Here is a 13,892-nt window from a genome sequence, read left to right as displayed (position 1 = left end):
AAGGTTTTAGTGTGTAACCTTGTGATATTAATGAAGGTCCCTTACATTTAAGCCATTGCCAAATGAGTTGCTACAATGCTTATGAAGACTATCAGATCCACACAATTCTCTGTGTATTTCTCAGTACAGCTATGTGTCCTCCTTTGCTACTAGCAACTACGTGGAGGAGGGGTGGGGGCTGTGGGCGATCACAGAAGACTTGTATCACAGGGACGCGCCAACGGTTTTGTTATCATAACTTAGAATTTCTCATGAGGGGAATAGAAACTACGCACTTTCACACTTTTAAGTTACATTAAGTTACAAGAGTGTGAACGCATCTTACAGAAGATATAAGAAGTACATAGGGGAAGACCACTTACATTAACAATTTCAATATGCTCTTTCCATGGCTCACGAAGTTCAATCAATATTTGTGAACATGAGCTCCTTTCTCTCAAAGCCAGAAACCAGAGCAGAAAATCTCAAACTTGTGATGTCATCAAGTATAAACTCTGGAGCTGCACTTTAGAAACTGAATGGGAGACTGATATTATGGATCCACGGATTATATATTTTTTTATACCCAAAAGAGCTTATTTTATTGCATTGTTCTCAGTATTATGTAAGAAAAAGTACCCATGTACTCAGAACATTCCTCTAGGCACTCTCAGTGTCATCTATAACTTCTACTATCTATTACATGTATGACTAAAGAATCTTTCCCAATTTATGGAACAGGTTCATACTTATATTTACTAGATGAGATCACATATTCGAGTTTTAGCACTCTAGTTCTTGGATTTGCGAGAGAGTTGTTTACTAATACTTTTCTTTGACCATATCAATTATATGCACACATTTTGAGAACCTTTTATCCGTGCTAGTGGACTGACGTTTTTTAGCGCCACCATGAGATTCACAGTTTGAGTGATATGGCTAAAAAGCTATTGGATGTAGTGTCATACAAATACAATGTTCTACAGGAATAAAATAAACTACTGGTGGAATTGATTGCCATTAACAAACAAGTACAAATATCTAAACAACATTCTTAAAGTCTTAATTTATTGGATACTAAAGAGTACACTATTGAGGTCTTTTATAGAGGGTAGATAGACTTTAAGGAGATCGTAGCAGTTTTGCCCTGGTGTGTGTCTCTCATGTTTTAACATTCACAGAGTCAAAGATTTTTTACAAAGATGGTGAACAGAAACATGACAGATGCAAAATGAGGCTAATCGCATTACATTTGCCTATTTTATTAACCATAACTAGGCTTTTTCCTTAACCTGAAATCAAATGTTTTAGGTGCCTAACACTAGAGTCTAATTTATTGCTCACTAAAGAGTACACTATCTATTAGGTCTATTATAGAGGGTAGTGAAAGAGTGAACAAGGGAATGATTTTACAACAGAGCCTTATAATAACAATAATAATATAATATACTGAATATTGTAAGGTACAGTACATCACAGTGTTGTCAAGTCTCTTGATGCCAAGCAGCAATTTAAATTAGTATCACTTTGTCTTCTTGACCGTCCTCTATTTCCCCCTGTACGATCAACTATCTATCATTGTGCTCCACATAGAGCTAAGAATGTATAAGTCAGTCAGCTGCAGGATAGTACAGGCATCTCAGATATGTGCAGATATGCAGAGAGGTCAGGGGAGAAATAATTAGGAGGCAACTGCACTTTAAGTCACCGGCTGTTTCCTGTGGGAACGCCAGGCCTCACCCTCTCTCTCTTACTGTGATATGAATAGAAACAAAGATGACAGCAGACAGGAGATAAGACTGTCCAGCCAGACAACCTAAAACACTCTCATTATCAATGAGAGGAAGAGAAACGGTTGGTGAGGTTTTTGTGATGAGGAGGAGGGAGCAGCATGTCTCTGGGAGAAACGTCACTACTTTCATAAAAAAGAAATATACACATTTGTACAAAATATAATAAGTCCTCCCACTACAGAGCTGGCAAGCAGAAAGAAGAGGAAGTAAATAACATTTTAATATACCTTTGACGCTGATAAAGTAGAAGAGAGGAAATGAATTTTTGTGTGTGTTTGAATGTGTGTGTGTTTGTGGGTGTGAGTGTGTGTATGAATGTAGTCTTTGTTGCAGGTATAAAACACACTTCAGACCCTATTTGACATTATGCAAAGTTTGAAATGGTCACACGCACGCAAGCACGCACGCACGCATAACACGTGACCTTCCAGAGGCTTGTGTGCCATCAACGCAACTCCAATACACACAGGATCATGAGCAGTGTGTGCTTTTGTGACTGACTCGTAACCATGGCAGTTTGCATTTACAGTCAGTAGTATTTCATTTTTCATTTCATTTCAGTTTACGTAACTTTCAGTTAATTTTATTTACAGATAGCCTTTGATAGTTTTTTTTAGCGATTGTTTAGTTTTAACTCAAATTGATGAACTGTAACACACTGTAATATTAGTAAGTAAAGAAAAATATGAGTTGTGGCGTCCTTGCATATACTTAATGCCACCCCAGCATAAGTTGATGCCCTACTTAGGCTAACCTGGTGCAAAAAGACAAGCCACTGTCCTCCTCTCCTGTGCTCTCTCAATTATTTCCGTAATTAATCTAAGTCTTAGACTAAACCAACACCAGTGAAGGTCTTACACTCTCCAAGCACACACAGTCCAACTCAAGGAAACTGTGTGTGTATTTTGTTTCCCAAAAGAAACCAAGTTATGTATACTGCAGTAAGTTGGTTACCCTGTATGATATCCTTGATATTTTTTCCCGTAAGATTTAAAATAACAAGTACTGCAACCAATTTATTGATTTTAAAACACAGTTCCCAAACTAAAAGGACCAGTTTCTCCGACACACACTGTTTCTTTGATAGTAGATTTACATTCTAAACACTCAAAGGAAAAGACTCCAAGCTAGTAAAAGGTTGCATACTGCAGCCTTTTGTCTTACCTTGGAAATGTCATTGTTGTTTTTTGCCCTCATTGTACAAAGGGTGCTAAGAGACCTCTGATAGACATGTACCTATGCTTACATCCCAAAAGCAGGAAAACACTGATAAAAGGCCACGGGTTGAATCATGTGTGTTTCTTTGTCTAGTGTTGTGCTTTATACAGTTAATCACACTTTATTGGGTAGCTTGGCAGGGTCAATTTATTGTTAGGTGACTATAACATTATAGTATTATATTATAACGTATTAGGTGCATACACATGGATCCAGTCAGCACCTGATAGCAGCCAATCTGAAGAACAAAATGTAGTAAAAACAGCTAATTGAAAGAAATGTCATTATTTTTGGTTCAACAGAGGAAAAGATTTAATTTAATCTCTCTTTTGATTTTTTTTCTATTTTAGAATATTGTCTAAAGTAAATTCACATCCCATGGATATAATTCTAAGGTGTTCCATGTGAAGAGGCTCAGCTCTCTCTTTTTTGTCATTTGCAAATGCTCTGCACACTTTTAGTGTGTGACAGAAAATGAGTTCTTCTCTTCATTTACAGAGTGTTCCTATTTCATTTTGTGTTAGAGAGATTAGATTTAAAGTAGAGTTTCTTTGTAGTTTGGCACATTACAGCATTGCAATGAAAACACATATATCTGTCATATCATAGTAAAAAGCCATGAATACTGCTCTTCCAAACCAACTCCACCACTATAGACTAGCTGATAAGCACAGCAGAGCAGAAAGGTCCTGAACAAAAGGAGAGAGCTATGCAGACAGAGAGGAAAAGGAACAGAATGAATGACTGGCAGACAGATCCCTCAAAGAGAAAGGCCAAAGAGATAGGAATGGAGAGAGAGAATACATGAATCTCTGCAGACTAAAAATAGCACTCTGAATCCCCTGTGCAGAGCAGGTAAATAGGTCCGCATTGGGTGGGTCTCTGGACACTTGTTAGAGATAATAACATCTCATCCATTACACCCAAAGACAAAGCTGACTGTCACATGCACGTAAACATATTTGTACAAACTGACAGCAAAGAGATATGTGAGTTCAAGTGCAATCAAATGTGTGCATGTTTGTGTGTGCATGCAAGTGTGAGAGAATATAATGGTCCCCCGGCAGCTGCCAATCACAAAAGGAGTGAAACACCCAAGAGGAACAAGAGGGAGTTTAAAAAGGGAGTAATTGAGGGTAGAGAGGAAAAACAGAGAAAGTGGAATGGAAATATGAGGAAGTCATTGGAGAAAAAGCAGTGATGTTAAACAGCCGGAGGAGGAGAGTTCAACAGCATTTGAGGGGAAATTACAGAAAAAGGAAAAACTGTGTAAGACAAAAAAGGATGAAAGACTGCAGTTTAAAACATCAACTCTGCCTAGCAAGGTTTTTTGCTCAAGCAAATGTTCAGTATCTTATGTTGACATTCGGGAACAATTATTGCATGAAAAGAGGATTTTTTGTCTTAATTTCTAGAGAATAATAACATAAACTCAGTTGAAAAATGAATAAATCTTGATTCTATTAAAATAAAAAGCCCTGGGACTACGTAAATGTGATTGTGAAATGCAGGGGGGGGGGGGGGGTTGTCTTATCTTACATAATTCACGTGTTAATTGAGTGTTCGCTAAACCTAGTGAGCTAGTTAGAGCGATACTTTGCAATATAAATAGTTTTAAAGTCTTTTTATTTACCTTACCAAAACTAAAACCCTAAGAGCAAAGTCTAGAAAACACACCTTATTATAATTCATAATAGTGAATACATTAGTTTAACTCATAAGGTATTTTAATCATCATGATGTTCATGTCTTCTTCATATGTAAATCTGTAATTAAAGATTTAAAAATTCTAAATGGTAGTGTTGTATTCAACACTTTTTTTTCTTCAATACTTCATCATGTTTGTGGCCCTTCAAATAAAGAGCTGATCTGTTCCAACATTAATACGATATGATTAATGGTCGCATATGCAGCAATCATATTTGTGACCCCTCAAATAAAGTCATCCCTTCTCTCTACTTAGGCATCTAATTTTTTGAAAAATCACAAATACAAATGAAATCATAATTTTGGACTTCAGCAAGAAGTTACAGGTGTACAGACACTAAGAAGTAAAAAGTAAAATTCAAATCAATATCCTACTTGGGTGAGCATTGATCTCAGGCATTACCATTTGCCTTATGTTGTTAACCAACTTTAAAAATGCATCTGTAGTATTCTGTATTTGGTGTAAATTTAATGACCTCAGTATCAGTTTGCCAACTCACTCCTTTAATTTTTAATACTTTTAATTTTATGCCATCATTAATATCATCATCATATCTTATGTATCCATGTTAAAGATGGACCAGGTCAGCATTATATTTAAAGGGCCACAAACATGTAGAAGTAATGTCTAGTTAATCATAATTGCAACACTGCAATTCATCAGTATTTACAGTATATACACTGCTGGGACTGGTCAGTTTTTTGAAGAAGACATAAACATCAATAATAAATCAGTAATCATGACGATTAAAATACCTTAATTATTGCAGTTATTACTGGTTGTTGCTGCATTAAGTCATGCATGCTATACTATTAATCCATGTACATTACTGATAATGAAGTCATGCTTTTTTATGTACATGAAATGAATTCATTTCATGTACCCTTATAGAATTGTTGGTAACACTGTATTATAAGTAATAATACAGTGTTACCAACAATTCTTACAAAAATGACTAAACTTTTTAGTGGTAAATCGGCCACCGTGTGACAATAGAAAGCTTAATAGGAGTAGCAAGTAAGCCAATGGTCAATTACAGCGTCATTTCCCTCTTCTGGACCACTGGCTGGCCGGCTGCAGTACAGCAGCTGACTGTGCGTCAGAGGAATGGGTTCGGGCTGCAACCAGCTGCTAACCTAATTTTATTCTTTCAGTTGTTCAGCGCCAAACATTTCAACAAACACATGGCTACTGCAGGAAACAGTTACACATACTCTAAAACCCGACTGAATGAGAGGCTCTAATCATGAGCTGGTCAATTTATCAAATAAGAACTTCACCTTTAGTGTGCATGCTTGTTTGAAAAGTATAGACATTTTCTAAGCGTACCAAGCTCTTCACAGAGAACATCACTCAGTTTGTGACCATTTCAATTTCTGTGGTTATGCCCTGCAGAATTCCTTCCCCAACATCTTATTATATATTAGGGACCCTCAAACAGATATATAATAGACCACTGACTAGTGTTTAATGAGATTTTTTCTTTAGGGACCGCAACGGTTGAGATACTTGCATGTACTGTCAAATCAATTCAATCTATCACTCCAAAGGGAAAAACAATAGGCGTGTAGGGTTAAAACACCAAAACAAAACAAACTGAACAACTGGCATAACCACACAAACCTGTGAGACCATAACAAATGATTACAAACAACTTTGAGAGAAAAAAGGGGAAAATATCAGATTTAATTTAATTGAAGTACAAAAACATAAGTGGAAAATGCAATATTTTAGTGAAGAGGCTAATTAGGTCAGCTAATATACAGTTTTCCATGTTCAGAATATCAATAGTCAACCACACAAGGAAAACATCCAGGATTATTCTCTTTAAAGCAGTGACATGTAGGCAGAAGCTCAAACTCTCTATACAGGACAGTATATGCTTCTGCTTGCAGTAAATCTCCAGATTTCCATGTCAGACAACAGTAAATAAAGATAAGATGCTTCTACGAAACAGTCATCAAAGCAGAAAAAAAACACCTTTTAAAGGGATCATTTTACTCAGGATGAAAATGTGCTGCTTCACTATTTGAGAAACACATTTGATTTCACACAGTTTCTTGTCTAGAACACTGCCCAAATATTTGTTGTGTTCCACCAGCTCAATTTCCTCTTCCTTAAGAATAACGGTCACTTAAGCAGCAGAGGATGACTCTCTAAAATCAATAGTTATGTTCTTAATTGTTGCTACATTTAGCAGGATGAAGGACCTGTCAAGCCATGACACAAAGTCCACCTCCACAGGCTGGTGATCCTATTCCACCCCATTCATGTAGCCTGACTAACAACCAAATCATCAGCACATTTTGTTATGTGTCTGTTCTCATTATTACTTTGATAGGTGTTATTATAAATAACACATAGTAGGTGAGGAAGACCTACTTTAAATTAAGGGGTTAGAGTCACTGAGATAGAACACAAATGTTTTCCATCAGATGGACCATGATTACAACACATAAGGCAATTGACATTGATTTCTTGTCGATAGAGCTTTTATTGTGTAGCTGTTAAATTATTAATTGTCTTTCACTTTTTGTGCATTGGATGATTGGCCAGGTCTAGCTTGGTAAATTCTGCCTTCGCTTGGTAAATTCTTCCCAATTCTGCCTTCAGCCCCTCTAACTTCACTAATTATTATGTAACATTTTGATTGTTTAGTCTTCACAAATAATGAATCAGCCTAGCTGTTTTCAGTCTTTGTGCTTTACCCTAACAGGCTGATGAGGTGATATAGGAGATTGATATCTGTCTAGTCTGACTATTAACTTTGAATTGAATACATGTATCTAAAATCCATCTGTTATGTAAAATTAAGGTTATTCATATAAATATGTTGCTTATTTAAATACTTATGCAAGCAGCTGTGTGAAAGGTTGACTGTGATAAATCAGGCTAGGGGATTGTTTTGATGATTTAAAGGGGGTATCCACAATTTACAAAAACAAGACAAAAACACTATATGTATCCTTCTGAATGTCTCTGTAGTTTTGTCACTTGCACATTTCTCCCTCTATTTGTCAGTGAACCAGTCTTGTACAGTTAACCTCTTAATGAAGTTTATTTGAGCATCAAACCTTTAATTAACAGTGAAAAACATGCCTTCTCCTTTGCCATAACTGCTCAGCCCTCTGCAATCATCAGAAGATAGTTTCCCACCGGGAAAAGTACGGTCATAGAAAATGCTAATTATACATTGTGATTTGCAGAACAGATGCATTTTTGTCTCAAAATGACTTTGTAATTGTATTGAAACTATACAGTACTTCACAACTTTACCAAAATACATGTAATCTATGTCATCTATTATATGTAGCAGTATGCATTGTCATTAAGGTAACATAATTCTGAAATTACAAGATTTTAATCTTAAAGGGGGACAACAAGGTGCCCCCCTGCTGTGATTATAGATTAGGTTTAAAAAACACTCTAGCATCACGCACACACATACGTACACACATACATACACACACACACACACTCTTCCTTACCGACCGACTGCACCACATTACCGCAAATCGACAGAGAAATGTAACCATAACCGCTGAGGCACTTGTGTAAGAACTGCCTAAACACAACTCAACGTTACACACTCTAAAGAGACAAACATTTCATACGCACACACACACACACACACACAGACAAAGCATGTCTGCAGCTGGAGATAAATGCGCTGTGGGGGACATTAATGAATGGAAGGTAATATAAACATTCACATACAAGCAGCAAACCTCATGCGGTTCAACTTAATGGAGAGCAAATCCATACAGTACGATACATTAAGGCTCCATCAGTGCAGAGACAAAGGGTGAAAGGAATACAAAGAATGTATGTTTGCAGGTGTTTTTATGTGTGTTGTGTTGGTAGGAAAGCAGTAAAATGTTTTTCATTTCCCTTCAGTAAAATGAAAAACTCATTTTCACAAATTCTCTGATGCAAAATCTGGTGGGGTAAAAACCCAATAAAACACTTTTTTTTCTAGCAGTCTATGCAAAGTGTTCATTAGTATGTTGTTGTCGGATTGTAATTTATATTTCCTTGAATTAATTGTTAGACTAAGTCTGTTTTTGGGGGCACAAACTATCTTGCAACAATGGATCGCCGACAGCACCGGGTAGCTCACCTGGTAGGGTCCATACCACAGCAGCCAGGGTTCCTCCAGCCCGAGCCCTTTGCTGCATGCCAGCCCCTTTCTCTCTTTCCCCTGCCATTCCTGTCTCTCTCCAAGCTATCACTATCCAACAAGCAGACATGCTTTGATGGATAGTAAAAAAAACAAAAAAACAATGTCTGCAATTGTGCATGGATCATTATGTGACACAGCAACAGCAATAGAAATGACAACAGCAAATATTGTTGTATCATCCTCTGGGATCATTTCCGCTGTCAAGACATGATTAACATTGTCATTTAACACAAGGTAATGACATGCAGATTCAAAAATCATAAATCACATAGAAAGCATGTGAAAAACCTGCAAAAAGGTTTATGTTTATGTATATATGTGTGACAATGCAGTATTGTTGCATCACAGAAAATCATAGCCTACAAGCGGCTAGAATAATCCACCAGAGCCCTGGGGCAAAAATCAAGGGATGGGGTCCCACTGAGCACCCCTTCCTCACACTCACTGTGTATGTGCATTGTTTGGCCATCAAGCACATACTTTGCCCAGAGCCACAGAAACCAATCACGTGTTGAAAGTTGGAAATTCACCCTGCTGCAGGTATGCTGTACTTCAATTAATAAAAACACAGTTGTTTTTAAAATATATTACTATACAAAATGTAACTGTGTGATCAAACCAAGACTTCAGGATTAGGAAATATTACAGATCTTCATTATTTCAGTTGACAATTGTTTTAGTGTATGATTTATCCTTTACTTAATTGTAAGTAATCAAATCATCACAAACCATCTGTCACATTATGAACCTGCAGCCTTTAGGGCCCCAGGTCTTGGGCAGTTTTCCTGATTTGCATCGTTTCCAATTCAGCCTTGCTTTCAGGGGTTTATTTTACACTATAGGAAACTAAATTACACACACACACACACACTCAGAGGTCAGATAAACTTATCAGCATTTTCAAAGTGAGTTACAGTTTAACTAAACTCGCATTGCTGCTAATGTTAGCTCGGCCGAAACAAGTCTTCCCAGAGGGAGGCTAAGTGGGGGAAAGTGTTACAGTCTCAACCCTGCCGACCTCTTAGACTGTTTGTTACCAGGTGGGATATTCCCAGGGGACATATTGACAGCACTCATCTCAGGTAGTATTAGCAGTAAGACGATCTGGACGCAACAGCACAGCGTGTAATGAAAATCCCCTTACAGGTGCATTTGGAGTGGCAATTTCTGAAGAAGTAAAGCATCAACAGACTTCTTGAAGGCAGCATCTAGTATTCCTGTCCCAAATATGCCTGAAGGTCCTCATAAGATTGCAACAGTTTTGTTTCTTTATTTGCAGCTTTCATAGTCAACAATAAATTTACAAGAAATCCCATATTTACAGCTGCTTTTTACAGCAGGGTTATGGACACTAAATCCCTGTATTCTTTTCTATACTGTAGTTTACAGCCAGTACACCAATCTACAATCCTGTATTTACAGTCCCCTTGGCAAAAGGGATACAGAAGTGTCATCAGCATGACAGGCATCAGTGTCCATTGATGCTTGCATACAGCAAAACTTGTAAAGAACCAGCTCTACAAAGACACAAAGGGATGAAGGGATGTCCATTGCTCTGCACCTTTTGCTTTTTATTTGATGCATCTCTCTTTAGACACGTGTCTTCTCAGTCCCACCTCTATTCATCTACAATCCTCTCTCTTTCCGGTCAGTCATTTCCACGGACCGAGATTGACACAAGACACACACAATAACACAGACACGTGTGCTCTAATGAAAAGGACCTAGTCTATTATAGGACTGCAAATGCAAACTCACTGGACCATGAAGACCCCAAAGTGCCCCATGCCCCTGGAATAACACATTAAAAGCTAATAAAGTGTCCCTAAGCCATACATCATCTACCCAGCATGCCTGCCTCAACAAATGACATAAGGGTACAAACTTCACCCACCCTTCGCTCTCCTCTTTCTCTCTCTCTCTCTCCCTCTCCTTGGCTTTGCGAGACTTGTGCAGGAGTCCGATCAGGATCACGGCGGCCCGAATCCCAGCCTTTTTGTTGTGGAACCGTCCTCCGGTCTGAGACATGCTGGACGTCTCTGCCATGAGGGGTTCGGGTGACAGACGGTCCAAGGTCAGGCCGGCTCCGGGGTCCCTGGGCTGCAGGACCTGCTTGGTCGTGGCTTTGCGGGGTTCCAGTGTGAGCTGTGGGTGTCACAATCTTGGTTCTGTATGCTGTCTGGTAAACTGACAGCTGGCAAGTTTCTGCCAAAGCAAGAAGCCTACCTGTTTGATTTCTGTCCCCAGATTGTCAGTTTATAGCGCCTCTGTGTCAGACGTTCTGTAGCCTTTAAGTCTGGACCAGCAATCCAAAAGTTAAAGATTATGAAGACACTCTTGGCTGTCAGATCCGATTTAATCTCTGTTGACGTTGGGATCTATTAGCATTTCTTGTAATCCCAGAAGTCCAGAGTGGCACTGTTGGACTCTAGCTCAAGGTGAACTTCTATCTGCAACCCCCGCTTCTGCAGTGAATCTGTAAATCGTAGCTCCATAACACACCATGGTCCCTGAAGAGAGGGTGACGAGTTGCTCTAGTGACAGCCTCCCAGAGACACACACAGGGCAGCACTGCATCTCTCGGTTTACCTACCTCTACCTTACCAGCTAGGCTTGCCTTTCTAACATGCTCTGTTTCTTCACCGTCTCAGAGTGCTGCAGCTCTGCTCCCTCCTTTCTGACTGCTGAGACCCGCCCTCCTCCGTCTGATTGGCTGGAATCGGCACATGGACTGCCTCCTCCTCTCCCTCCACTGTATGACTCCCTCTATCTCCTTGCCCTTGTTTCTGCCTTGTTAATGATTTTAAATTCTCTCTGACCTTGTTCTATCTAGGCTTGATATCATGATTTCATTTCTAGGGACATGCATGTACACCTACCCACCAAGTCTCTCTCTCTCTCCCTCTCAAAAACACACACACACACACACACACACACACACACACACACACACACAATCTAAATTCAAACAGGTTTAACAGTCTATTGCCTGTGCAGATGCCAAGGACATTGGAATTGAAATGTAACTTCACGCAATAAAAAGGCGATTAAATGACACGGGAAATTATCATTTAACAAATTTTGCACGCTCTCTTTTGTGCACAGACACATAGTGAAATAAATGACAAATACTCACACTGCATTTCTTGTTTGTTGCCTACTATTACCCTGTCGCAACACATCTTTTCTCCAATTTACTTACTTTATTTCCTCTATTTGTATTCGTCCCACTAATAAACTGTCTGCATGCTTCTTGTTTTTCTAACAAATACACAGTCTACCAGTTTCGCTCCAGTTTGAGCCAGAAACAGTTTACTCTTAGCTTTCAGATTAGTAAACAGAGCTAAAGTAGTCATCTTCCCAGAACTTATTGATCTAACGTGTTCTGTTTCACATGGGCCGCCTGGTAGTGCGCTAACCAACAAATTGACTGAGTGTGGAACAAAACGGTCATCTTACCAGTAAGGTTGGAAGCAGCAGTCACTGGTTTCCTGGTTACATTGATTTAATAATAGTTAGTAATTTGAGTGAGTTTAAGAGATGCCCAATGATGTTTGTTTTTTTCATCTTTGGACAGAGTCAGTTGCCAGTATTTAAACTAAGCAAACTGTTTTCTTTATATATTATGTACACTAATGACTGCCGCAGTGAGCTGTCCAATAACTATGTCGTAAAGTTTGCTGACGATACAGTCATAGTAAGTTTAATGGACAACACTGAAACATCTCACGGCCCTGTAGTGCCCTATTTTTTAAATTGGTGCAAAGAAGCCTTTTTAGATTTAAATGTTACAAAGACAAAGGACATGTGCATTGATTTTAGACGTCACCATCCAACTCCGGACAAGACGACTATAGAGGGAATGGAAGTTGAAATTGTTGACTCATACAAGTATCTGGGAATCATGATTGACAACAAGTTGACCTTTGAACTAAATACAGACATGATAAGTAAGAAAAGTCAGAAGCGTCTCTTCTGTCTGAGAAAGCTAGCTCAGTTTCAAGTGGATAGATCCTTGATGACATTGTTTTATGAATCTTTTATTGAGTCGGTCTTTACCTTTTCATGCATCTGCTGGTATGCTTCTCTGAATTTAAAAATGAAAAACAAAATGGCAACGGTAATTAAAGTTAGTAGCAAAATTATTGGGAGGCAGCAGATGACACCTACTGATCTGTATACTAGACATGTGCTTAAAAAGGCAGAATCCATCATGTCCGATAGTTCTCACCCCCTAAATGCAGAATTTAATTTGCTGCCCTCCGGTTCCCGTTTCAGTCAGCCACCAGCCAAAACAAATAGGTACAAACTCTCCTTCGTTCCCTCTGCCATCTCTCTGCTTAACTCTGGGAGGACTAGGTAATGTCGGCACATATGGTACACTGGGGTTTAAACTTTATGTTGTGGTCATTTACTTATTTATTTATTTTCTTTATTTGGTATATACTGTATTTTAAATGATGTTGTTGTCTTTGTTGTCATGTACCGTGTGTCAGTTTCTTGCTACTGCAGCAAATGAATCGCCCCTTGGGGACAAATAAAGGTTTTGATTGATTGATTGATTGATTCTGGCTCCAGCTTCAAAGCTTGTCTCACCCAACTTGCAGTAACAACAGAAACTGTAACACCTTTATATATATGTAAATGTGCTGTATTTATATAGCGCTTTTCTAGTCTCAACTACTACTCAAAGCGCTTTTACATCATACAGGAAACATTTACCATTCACACACATTCATACACTGTGGCCACGGATGCCATACAAGGTGCCACCTGCTCATCAGATACACACTCACACACATTCACACTCCGATGCGGGGGCAACTTGGGGTTCAATATCTTGCCCAAGGACACTTCTACATAGGACTGCAGGGCCAGGGATTGAACCGCCAACCTTCCGATTGGCAGACAACCGCTCTACCACTGAGCCACAGCTCACCGGCCACTTTATTAGGTACCCCATGCTAGTAACGGGTTGGACCCCCTTTTGCCTTCAGAACTGCCTCAATTC

General features: G+C 38.8%; 1 protein-coding gene across 6 annotated transcripts in view; it reads right to left on the bottom strand.

Moving 5' to 3' along the window:
- Window positions 1-13,892, bottom strand: part of LOC117942502 (rap1 GTPase-activating protein 2-like) — an 85,346-nt gene that overhangs the window by 29,695 nt on the left and 41,759 nt on the right. Inside the window, exon 1 of one of the 6 annotated variants that reach the window (XM_034867974.1) lies at window positions 10,776-11,512. The exons of 4 other annotated variants lie outside the window; for them this stretch is intronic. In XM_034867974.1, the coding sequence (XP_034723865.1) occupies window positions 10,776-10,927 (152 nt within the window). In that variant the 5' untranslated portion in view covers window positions 10,928-11,512. Of the gene's footprint in view, window positions 1-10,775; window positions 11,513-13,892 lie in introns of those variants that run through there. One more of the 6 variants, XM_034867975.1, reaches the window with a different exon arrangement.

The sequence above is a fragment of the Etheostoma cragini genome, chromosome 3, assembly GCF_013103735.1.
Source record: "Etheostoma cragini isolate CJK2018 chromosome 3, CSU_Ecrag_1.0, whole genome shotgun sequence".
Classification (NCBI taxonomy): Eukaryota; Metazoa; Chordata; class Actinopteri; order Perciformes; family Percidae; genus Etheostoma; species Etheostoma cragini.
The sequence above is the reverse complement of the archived record's forward strand: the minus strand, read 5'-3'. Positions and strand labels throughout refer to the sequence as shown.